This window comes from Geospiza fortis, unplaced genomic scaffold (genome assembly GCF_000277835.1).
Source record: "Geospiza fortis unplaced genomic scaffold, GeoFor_1.0 scaffold16, whole genome shotgun sequence".
Lineage (NCBI taxonomy): Eukaryota > Metazoa > Chordata > Aves > Passeriformes > Thraupidae > Geospiza > Geospiza fortis.
The window spans coordinates 16967310-16979107 of record NW_005054302.1 but is presented as its reverse complement, the minus strand read 5'-3'; the positions used below and the strand labels follow the sequence as shown (position 1 = coordinate 16979107).

General features: G+C 42.8%; 1 protein-coding gene across 1 annotated transcript in view; it reads left to right on the top strand.

The window, feature by feature from the left end:
- USP35 (ubiquitin specific peptidase 35) overlaps positions 1–11798 on the top strand; it is a 26333-nt gene that overhangs the window by 9473 nt on the left and 5062 nt on the right. Inside the window, exons 2-8 of the mRNA XM_031066136.1 lie at positions 1–404; positions 1566–1701; positions 5467–5596; positions 7011–7112; positions 8928–9086; positions 9855–10048; positions 10174–10267. The exon at positions 1–404 is cut by the window's left edge and continues 275 nt beyond it. Coding sequence (XP_030921996.1) covers positions 1–404; positions 1566–1701; positions 5467–5596; positions 7011–7112; positions 8928–9086; positions 9855–10048; positions 10174–10267 — 1219 coding nt within the window. The remainder of the gene's footprint in view (positions 405–1565; positions 1702–5466; positions 5597–7010; positions 7113–8927; positions 9087–9854; positions 10049–10173; positions 10268–11798) is intronic.

The window sequence follows — 11798 nt, the reverse complement described above, 5'->3', positions numbered from 1 at the left end:
TGGACCTCTGGGGAAGAGAAGCCATTATGTACTAGATTATATCCAGTTAGGACTACAGTTTGTCCTGGAAAGCCCGTCAGCAAACAGCATCTTCAGCTTATTGAGGATTGAGGTGCTCCGGAAAGTCTGTGAGAGGCCCAGCCCCAAGCAGTGTGCGAAGATCAGCAAACTCTTAACGCAGCATCCTCAGTGCATTCCCACGGGAAAACACCAGCTCCTGTTCTGTCAGCAGCTGATCCGGTGCATCGGGCAGTTCCAGTGCGTCTCTGAGGGGGAAGAGGAGATCATGGAGTTTTTGGAGCAGGTGAACAAAGTGAGTGGTCTGCTGCAGAGGATCTGGAGGACTCAGACCTCAGCCATCCTGCCCTCGTTGAAAGAACTGTTCACTATCATTTCTTCAACAGGTAATTTAAAAATAATAATTAAAAAAAAGGCTGGGAATGTAAATGTTGGCTCTGATGAAGTCAAACTCAATTAGTTTGACATCTTGCAGGGTTTTCATCCACTACAGAAATGCAGCTGCAGATGAAATATAACAGACAAGCATCTCTAAAAGTTACCAGGGCTCTGAGCTGGGAAAACAGTATCACCCTGAAACCAGAGAGAGTCTGCAGATGTGAGCTGTTAACAGGATCAAAGCATTTGCAGCACAAGTTTGTGTTTAGCACTTTCCAACATCAGCTGGGCTTAAGGGAAAGCATCTTATATGCAGCTTGTTAGAGTGGAACTTGAGAGCTTTTAGAAATGCCACTCTCTTTTGGCTGACTTGGTGGTGCCCCACAGCCTGCTCCCTACCAGACACTAGGGATAAAGCTAAGCAGTTATTTCTCACTGACCTAGAGGTATGAAGCCCTACTGACTGTCTGAAGGGTTGTTGCATCTTAGGGTGAGACAGGCAATATTTATTCAACTTCTGGGGCTTTTAGGTTATTGTGGAGGGTTTCAGAAGGTTTTTGGGAGGTACCAGTGCCATGAAAGGCTGGCGAGCTCCTGCTTTAGCTATTCCTAAGACAACAAGAGATGGGTTTTTGAGTATGACAACCTCATCCATTGGAAGGAGGCCCATTTCCAGGCAGGCAAAATTGCAGTTGCATCCTTTTGCAATTATTTGCAGTCTTTAGTAAAAAGAGAGCAAGCAGAGGAAATTTGGTACCTGAGTGGGGCCAAACATGTGCCTGTAATCTCTTCCTCCCTTGAGGCTACATATGGCCTCAGGGAACAGCCATCTGCTAAGATCCATCTTCATTATGTGCCACACTGGGATCTGGGGAATTATCCTCCTAGCACAGCCAATGGTGGACTCTACACTGCTTATTGGCAGTGGCTCAGTATCTGCTCCATGATGTGTGGATGTGGCATATGGGGATGTGGTTTAGTGGTGGACTTGGCAGTGCTGGGTTAAGGGCTGGACTTGATCTTTGAAAGCTTTTCCAATCTAAACAATTCTATGATTCTATTTTTTGTGGGCAGAAATTATTTGGTTTTTAGGACAAGAAATGACCTAGTGTGCCTGTTTTTCCTGTCAACTAACATCTTCATTGCTGGGGGTGATCCCTGTCTTGCAGAGGAACAGGAAGCCCCCTCCAATGCCTTGGCCAGCGTGGTTCAGTTTGTCCCTCTGGAGCTCATGGATAGCGTCATAAGAAACCTCACCAATGATGACAGCATCACTGATGTGCAAATGATGATGGCCATTGGCAGGTAGGAGAGGCTATGGGAGTGAAAGCTTTAACTCAGTTTGGAGAAATGCTCTGTGTGGTTTTATCCCAAACAGCTTGGCTGGTGCTGCCTGATAAGGAGTGTGTAGGGGAAAGGAAAACTTCTGTATTTTTTTCTTCTAGCCCTGAGGCCCTAGAGAACTAGAATAAAGAGTGTTTTTTATTATGATTATGAATATTATTATATTTGTTTGGCTTAATTTATTTTCTTATCAATAATTTCATTATCAGATGTCCAATATAGGCTATGTTGAAGAGGTTTGATTTTTTTTCCTGAAGCTATTGAGGCCTTTTTCTTCCCCAAGATCTCATTTTCATGATTTCATTATGATCTCTGTCTCCCTTCAGAAGGATATCTTCTTAAGCCACCAGTCACAGCTAAAGACTTATGTGAGGGAGGTATGCCCAGCTGTTTCCAGGTCCCACCTTGACCTTTGTCAGGTGGGTGTGCGGCAGCTGGACAGACGAAGTCAGTGGAGACCTAGTCAAAGCATGATGAAGAGTAGTGGGTGAAAGGCTACCTGACATGCCAGACCTGGTCTTTGCAGCACCAGTGCCCTCTTTGGCATCACCAGGTCTTCTTTTCACTCTCATGTCCAAGTCCTACAGCTCTTCTGTGCTCTAGTGCCTTGCTCTGCACTTACTTAGGTCTATCTTCAATGATCTTAAGGATATTTTCCAGGCTAAATTATTCCATGATTCTATCTTTAACCCATGCTTTCCTTAGAGGTCTCCATTTAAACAGATGATATTCACATGCAGTGGTGTGTGCACTTAACACAAGGGAGCTGCTCTGACTTGATCTCACTGGAAGCATCTTTTTTCCTCTTCTTATTACAGGATTTGTGTGTCCTTCCCAATAAGGTTACATGACAGAAACACGTTATTCCTGATGGGAAGTTTATGTATGCAAAAAAGAGTTACTTCTTTTTGGCCTGCTAGGGAAGATCATGGTTTTCCCAGAGTCCAGAGCAACCCAAGACAAAATATTAGGCTATCAGCTCAGTTCCTAACCCTCTTCTCCATCTTTTTCTCCTTCTGGACACTTGTGGCTACAAGCTCCAGATGAATCTTCTCAGAGTGCCAGTGTCTAAATACAGAGATTGCCAAATCAACTGCATCATTCCTTAAAACCGTCTTTGTCATGCAGAAGGAGGAGTAAATAATTAGTCAGAGCCCACAAAATGTAATTAACATCACTTAGGAGAAGTGTTGAAGTTTTGGCAGCATGTTTATGGCAGATGGGTGCCCCAAAACCAGCATGACCCCAGGCTGTTTGATATGTGTGCTCCATGCCTAGAAAATCAAAGAAAAATGTACAAATTGAAGATCTTTTAGCCTGGTATCCCTGGCAAACTGGTTGCATGCAGGAGTGTTTTTTCTGAAGTTTGGGTTTGGGAGTAGCAGGGGAATAAACTGGACTTATGTAGATCTTCTGGTCAAGCATGTAAAGAACAAGTGGTGGTAGAAAAAGCAAGGCTGTCACCTGCTGGCATAAGTGCACACCACAAGCTCTTTTACAGAATTTGTCTATTTTTAGATAAACTCTATTATTGTGCCTCTGTGTTGTCAGAGGTACTCACAGATTTGGTTTTCTTTTTTTTTTTTTCCCCTGGGGATGTATCAGTTCCAAAGAGCCCAGGCCTGGATGCAGAAGGCATCTGCTGTCACACAGCTATGCAGGCACTCACTACCTCTGGAGATCAGGGTCTAGGCTTTTAAAAGTTTAGCATACCAAATCAATGACTCCTCTGTCAAATTAGGGTCATCACTACTAAAGTATTTGTGGATTGTGCAATGTGAATTTAAAATGTAATTTCTTCCTACTGTAGCAACACGGGCAGCACTGTAACTTAGCTACCAGTGCTAGCAAAGTATAGCTTCAATCAAATAAGGTTATTTTAGGCCTGTTTAAAGAAGATAGGGAGAAAAAAGACCTTTGAATCTCTGGATCCATCTCCCTGCTTTATAGCATTGACATTACAGACCCCTTTCATCAGTGTTCAACTCTGCTCCTCAAAGCAGGACTGTGTTCCCACTGCTGTTCTTTCACAGCTCTTCCACCACTGGTTGCTTTAGTGGGTCAAATCTCTCTTCCAACAGCCAGTCTGTGTGTATTTCTGGCTATCTTACAGTTCATTTGATCTTATGCCAACAGAAATAGCTGAAATATCTTTTGCCTCCCTGGTGTTTATTCCTTCAATATGTGCAGGAAGAGCAGTCCCTTCCCATCTCTGCTTTTTTTCATGGCTGTGCTAAACAAGCCAGGTTATTTTAAGCTTTTCTTGCAGGAAGTGTTCTTCATTTCTCCAACCACCTGAACAAGTTTCTTCCACATAGTTCATTGGTCTTGGGCACAGATGGTGGTGTTTGTGCACCACGTTCAGCATGGCAGCCTGACCACAACCTGAGGTCATTGTTTTGCTATGGAGAACACCTTTCTTTCTGCACCACAGGTGGTGACGGTCCTTTCCATGGCTGCTGTTACACCGGGAACTTGTAATCACCTGGCATCTGCCTGGTTGTCTTCAGGCAGATGAGTTACTGTAGCCTCCATTTCTGGTGCCTTGCATGCCTTCTGAATCAATACATTTTCTTCCAGTTCCACATTTCTAATCCTCAGGGTCTTCCTTGTGACTCCTTGATCTTCCTCTTGTGTGGATGATGCTTGACAGCTGTGCATCTTCACACACAGTGATTACATGGCTTTCCTTGTTCTCCTCTGGTGCAAATGTCTGTGCAAACTTCTCTGGCGTTTGCTTTATTATCCACCTTGGCTTGACTTTTATTATTTTTCAACACTCAAACATATTCTGCCTTTGAAAGTTTTTTTTACTGACTAGACTTTAATTTTTCCAGATCCCTGTAAACTTCACTAATTTCTGCTCTTTGCCCTGTGATGGTTAGTTATCTATCTTCCCTTCTTTTATTTTGCATAAGATATAGATTTATAAGTAAAAGGAACTGACTGGGTAAGGTAGCTGAATTGAGGTGTAGCCTGAAGGTTTGGGGTATCTTCAAATCAAAAGTACTGAAATGTCTAGCAAAGCTGGAAACTTGGACATCCCAAGTCTTACTTGCTTCCTGGTTGTTTAACATTAAATTTTAACAGAAACAATGTGTAATCACTTAGTCTTAGGTTATTGTTTCACAAGAAACTTCTGTAAAGCACTTATTTCTTGCAGAAACTTGACAACATGTTGGTCGAATGGCTAGAAATGAAATTTTTTACCTGTGACATTCAGGAATAATGGGCTTCTATTAGAGTTTCCAGGTGGAGTTTTTTTAATATGTTTTTGGAAATCAATGTTTCCCACACTGAGGACTAAAATATATGAATCTGAGTGCTTTTTCCTTACCAGTAACAATGCAGAGATCAAACCAGTACCATTTGTTTTCTAATGGTGACAATGCAGAGACCTCAATCAAATCCTCACATGACTAGTATGTAGAGCACAACGCCAGTTTTAAAAACTTGAATTTGACTAGACTGAAATTTTTGGAAAAAATCCCCACTTTACTCAATGGACTCGGGCCTGATCCTCTGAAGAACCACAGCGTGATGGTGACATTGGGGTATTTCTACTTCAGGCTTTTTTGTTCTTTGAATAACATGTGAAATGCCTTGTGCAGAGCCTGTCTCATCCCAGTAACTGGACACCAGTTTGGAGGAGGTTTGACCCAGAGCAGAGCTTGACTTTTACAGTATGTGCATTACATTTATTTAAGAGTTTGTGTTTTGTTTCAGGATGATTGACTGGGTGTCCTGGCCCCTGGGAAAGAACATAGACAAGTGGATCATTGCTCTGTTGAAGGGTTTGGCTGCAGTGAAAAAGTTCAGCATCTTGATTGAAGTCACTCTTTCGAAAATAGAAAAGGTCAGTTGGCGCTTTTAAATGTGAATGTGAACCACAGAAATACCATCTTGCACCTGAAATATCACCTTGCCTTTCAAATGACAGGATGAGATGTATAGAGAAAAAAGAGTTTGCTGTCCCAAGGGATACTGATCTTGCTGCTAAGAATGATGTTCTCCAGAACAGCCTGGAATTCTGCAGGTTGTGGTCTGCAGAGGTACTGATATCTTAAAGGAAATAAAATAGCCAAGGATTTTCAAACCAGTCAAACGCTTTCCTCCCCAAACTATGAAGTTCTTGTAAAATTTACTTTTGGGAATGTGACATGCTCTCCTTTGACCATGCCTGGGTCATTGCTGGCTGGCACAGGTAAAATACATATCAGTGTGTGTATTAATAGCCTACATAGTCACAGGTCAGTTCTAAAGCCTGTGCCCTGGCTTGGTTCTTTTATTAGTGTAGATAAAGCCCCTGCTGCCATTGCCATCACCTCTTTCAGCAGTCGGTACTTGCTCTCTCTGAAAACTGTGATCAAGCTGTTCCAAGGGATACTGGTCACTATTTCAGAACTTCTTCCATGCTGTGGTCCTACTCTTCCCTCCTTCATATAGTGGGGATAACACCTGGCTGAACCACCAGAAGAAGTCATCATAGAAGCTACTAAGACTATGTTCTTAGGGACATGGCTTAATGCTGGGCTTGGCAGTGCTGGGTTAATAGCTGGGCTCAATGATATTAGAGGTATTTTCTCACCTAAATGATACTGTCATTCTATAATTATCAGTACTAGAACATTATCAATAACTGCATTTGTCTTTGTGATCCCTCAAGTGCATTGAGCAGTGGGACAGTAGCCAAGCATCTCTGTCTTTTCTTTCTTTCCTTTCATTATTAATACATAGGAAAGGGACACAGCCCATAAAATAACGTGTGATTTTTGGAGACCCTTAGAAGTTATGATCTGACAACAGTAGAGGGTATAGAGGTATTTTTTGTAAAGTAGAATAAATATAATTGTGTAGCCTTTGAAAAAGATACTTGCCTTTATCTCTTTGTCTGAAGGGTAAGTGATAAAGTTCCAAATATCTGAATAAATTAAGAAGCATGTTCTAGAAAATCTAGCATTCTGCTGTCCTTGCCTAGTTTTTTCATGAGGAGGTATGGAGATGCAGCACTGTCATAGAGGCATTACACAAGGCTGAAAAGGTGAGAATAATCCGCACAGTATTTTTAAGGGTGCCCTGAGCCAATGCTCAGGATAGGAGATGACTCTGGACACCTAGTTACAGGCTGCTTGCTTCAACATCCAGCATGGAGTAGGAAGAGACCAGCAGCCATGGGAGATGCCCCATGCCTCTGTTTCCTGCTGTTCCCTGCTCCTCCTGGTTGCAGTGCCATCCTGCCTTCTCATTTGCTTTTTTTTCTCCTCACCCAGGTCTTCTCCAAGCTGCTGTACCCCGTTGTGAGGGAGGGGGCTTTGTCTGTCCTGCAGTACATGCTGCTGAGCTTCCAGCACTCCCACGAGGCATTTCACTTGGTAAGGCTGAGTCTGGCACTTGGATGAGGCCATTGTCCTGAGTGTAGCCCTGCTGTGGGGCAGCAGGGATAGGGGGGCACCTAAGGTGTGGCAGATGTTGCCACTCTGGCTTTGGAGTGCATTTGGTGGTGCCTTTGCATTGAGAACATCTCAGAGGGCCCTCACTGTGGAGGGCAGGGAATACATTATTAAACAGCCCTTGCTTTTCCTAAGTGGGTGCCTTCCTGTGTGTTGGACTCAGTGGGCCCCATCCTACGTGTGACTTTCAATTTTCACCAACACGTGGCACCCATTTCTTTAAGTGGTGGGTCATCTTTGAATGGTTTGAACAACATCAGTGCAGCAAGACCAGAAGACCAGATCAGAACACTTCACTACACAAATTCTCTGTTAAAAGCAAAATCAACTTTTGGCAACATTTGAATATCCACTTTTCATTTCCACAATGATATTTTATAATTTGTTTTGCTGTTGGCACTAAGGCACAGCTATGCTTCCTGCTGGTGTTGCCTCTGGAATGCTGAATTTAAAAAGTGAGGTTGAAGGCAAAAGCATGCTTGTAGTGATTGAACTGATAAAAGCAGTGATGGAAAGATTACTCCTATTAATGTTTGATTTTGTACTTTCTGGTTAAAGCCTTTATATTTGGCTTTTCACCTGAAGTTCACAGAACAAAGCTAGAAAAAAGCAAAGCTAGCCAACATTTTCGACTGATGCTTTTTCATTCCTCAGCTGGAGATACTTTGAAGGAATAGTCATTCCAACATGTTGTCTTCAGTTGGACATCAAATTTTGAAACACTCCAAAAGCTGTGAGTTGCTCTTGGCTTGAAGTTTCCATCTGTAGTCCATAAGCATAAATTTCCTCCTTTATTTAAAGAACCCAAAAGCCAACAGGGCCAAACCACGTCTTTTTGTGCTTGCCTTGGCACTTTGGAAGGGTTTTGAGAATTGTTCACATCACAGCTTGGCAAAATTCTGATGTACAAAAAGGTGCTGCAATTGATTTTCTTCCCCAACAACCTTTCTTGTTGGAAGAGAAATAGTTAAAATCTCAACATTCTGAAGGGAAAGAAAAAGAGGGGAAGAAGACCAAGCGAGGAAGAGAGGACCTGGAAATGGCTGGACTGAGGTCCTCATACTTTTCTCCAGCATTGCACTGGGCTAAAAATAGCTTAAAATATAAATATGAAAAAGGTTGTGTGGGTGCCTGGGTCGCTGTAGCACATCTGCGGGGTTGGAAATCGGTTGTTAATTCTGTGTGCAGCTGCAGGGTCAGCAGAGGGTGCCCGTGAGCAATGGATCATTTGCATTTGCATCTGCTCGTGCATTTTTATGTTTTCAAGATGAAAGCAAAATAAAGAATGTGCTGTTTATATGCCTGTTGCCACCCATCCCACCGTACCAATTCCAGTTCAGTGTATTCAGTATAAAATAAAGAGCACAGCAGACAACATTTCTTTTAGGCTAATCCCACCTACCTACCTTGCAGGTTTGAATCCCTGCACTTGGCAGTCAGCATATCCTTTCCATTGTGAGTGTGGGATTTAGGGGAGATTAAAGAATGGCAATTGCAGCTCAGCAAAGCAGCAGCACAAACCTGTAGGTGTCATGCAACAGAAAACCCTCTAAAGCTGCCAAAATCAACAAGAGAGTTGCTGTTGAGCTCAAAGGGTGAAGGGTGAAGTCTAGAGTGACACTGAAGTCAGCTCCTGTTCACTGTCTTTTCTGCCTGCAGGTGAATTTCATTCCCCTAAATGTATTAACATTCTGTGAATAACATGGAGTAATTTTTGTTGTGAATTTTTTTTTCCAGCTACTCCCTCACATCCCCAGGCTGGTGGCCTCTTTGAAGAAGGAGGACTCCAATTCTGCAACCAGCTCCCTGGAGCAGCTGGCTGAGCTCATCCACTGCATGTTCTTCCGCTTCTCAGGATTCCCAGACCTCTATGAACCAGTCCTAGAAGCAGTTAAAGTGAGTCATGCCCTTCTCAGTCATTTTACTGCTCTACATATGGAAATGGCATCTTTGTCAGTAGCTAGAATAGAGAGACTGTCTGGTAGGAATATCCTGACCCTGTCTCTCGCTGGTAGGGATGTCCTGACCTCAACACCTCAGATGGTGGTAGAAGAGAGGGGATTAAAATTCTGAGTCTGAGCCCTGTGTAGCCAGGTTGAAGGAAGTTACTTCTCTAATGGTGGGCCTGCAGAAGTCCTGATGGTGCCTGTAGGTTTTAGCTATAACTTTATTCTGAAATGCCTCTAAAGGACTAATACAAACAAGTAAACTCTTCTGTGCATGGAGGCAGGTTCATGTAAAGAGCAGGAAAATTAGTTGTGTGAAAGCCTCTAGCAGAGGACTTTTGCAGTTGCCATTACTAATTCTTCACGGGAAAACATCAGTCATGGGATCATAGAATACCCTGAGCTGGAAGGGATCCACGAGGATCATCGAGTTCAACTCCTGACCCTGCACAGGACAGGAATCACACCAGGTGCCTGAGAGCAAGCCAAGCTTCTTGGCTTGGTGCCATGACAACTTCCCTGGGAAACCTGTTCCAGTGTCCAGCCACCCCATGCTGGACGCTTTTCCTAATATCCAACCTAAACCTCCCCTGAGACAGCTTCATGCTGTTTTCTGGTGCCCTGTCACTAGTACCAGAGAGAAGGGATTGGTGCCTGCCCCTCAGCTTCCCCTTGTGAGGACAGATAATGATTTGTAACTGAGATCTCTCTTTCCAAGGCTCTCCCGATTCCAAATGAAGACCGGATTAAACACCTCTTGGGACAAAATGCTTGGACCTCCCAGAAGAATGAGCTGGCCTGCTTCTACCCACGACTGGCATCTAAATCAGAGACAGGAAAGATTGGGTTAATTAACTTGGGAAACACTTGCTACATGAACAGCATCATACAGTCTCTTTTCATGGCTTCAGAGTGAGTTTTTCCTCTCTTGCTCCTGTTCAAGGCTGCTCCAGGGGTTGCTTGTCACTCCAACCTTGCACGTCCCACACTGATTTTCCATCTCACTCACAGATTGCATCTCTGCTTTTCTTTCACAGCTTTCGGCATTCAGTGCTGAATTTAGCTGAGGGCAACTCCCAGCCCCTGATGACAAAGCTCCAGTGGCTCTTTGCATTTTTGGAGCACAGTCAGGTAATTATTTCATGTTTTAGTTATTTGTTTGGACTGTCGGCTGCGGAAAGGCTCGTCTCCAAGTTGCTTCCTGCTGGCTCCAACATGCTGATAAGGAGCTGTGGATCTTGGTGGGTTTTTGTAACGGGACAAATTTTGTTTATATGAAGGAGGCTAATTTTGGGAGAGGTGGAGGGAAAATCCTATCACCCATGAAAGTGGGCCATGTTCACACCAGGCTGCCTGTCTTTAACTTGTGGTCTTCTTGGGCTGGGCTGATGTCATAGCTAATGTTTTTGACAATGAAGTCCATTAGGTAATAGTTTACATCTGTGGTCAACTGAGAAGCCTGTTGGTGTGAAGCAGAGGCTTTGTTTCTTGCTGTGCAGCAAGGGAGAAGACTGGAGCAGCTCACTTGTCCCACTGCTGCCCAGCAAAGCACTAGCAATCAGTGAAAACTGCTTTAAAGGTGGTTTTGTTAAAAGGATAATTATAAAAATCCCCTTAGATTCCACATTGTTGAATCCTCTGTATGTGAGGAAAGTAAAATAAAAATAACACCCTTAAGTAAATGTAAATATTCCCATGACAAATGTGAAATTTAATGGAGTGACTCCTGGAGGTACAGCTAGGTCATATCTATTTTTTTTCTTGAAAATATATCTTTCTGTCCCTAGAAAGACAAGATTTTGGAAAGGCAGTGAATTTTCCCTTGCTGGGAAGCAAGTCATCCAGGCTTTTCAATTTCCCAAGCCTTGACTGGCAGAGCTGGCTGGTAGCATTGTGGTATTATGTCACTACAGATGACCTGGGGGGGAAGTATAGACATCCTGTTAAATTTAATATTTGGTAATAGAAGAATCTAGGTTTTGATTGCAGGTTAGGGTGTCTGTGTTCTGTGATGAGCAAGTACAGAAGCATGTTGTGTAGCTGATGGTTATAGTTTCCTGTTAATTTCCTTTTGGTTATTTTTCTTCTTTGGGTTGTTCTTGAAGTTACCTTTTTTCTAAAAATGGGTCTTTTTCCATATTAATTTAATATCTGCTTCCTAATGACAGCAATTACGTTATCTGGTAACACAGATTACCTGCCTGCAGTGATCAGAATGTTGGGTGTAATTTTAGTGGGTTTTTTTTGGTTTGGTTTGGTGGTGGTTTGTTTTTTTTTTCCGTTTGGGTTTTTGTTTTGGGGGGTTTTTTGGGGTTTTTTTTGGTTTTTTTGTTTGTTTATTTTTTGTTTTTTGGTTGGTTTTTTTTATGAAAGGATTTGGTGAGAGAGATCCTTATCAAATTAAATGGAGCAGCAAATTAAATTAATGGTGAATTAAGTAGAATTATCTGGATCAGGCCAGTAAACCATTTTAAAATTGAATGATAAACACACATCCATGTGTTTATTTTATAGCAGTATACATAAAATAATGCCTGAAAGTCATCCATCCTGGCTTGCAGCAAACCAAGAAAGTCTTCCTGTGCACTGGGATTAGCCTTTGTAGGGGTAAAAAAGGGACCTTATCAGGCACAGAACACAGGGCTGCCAGTGAACCAGCCAA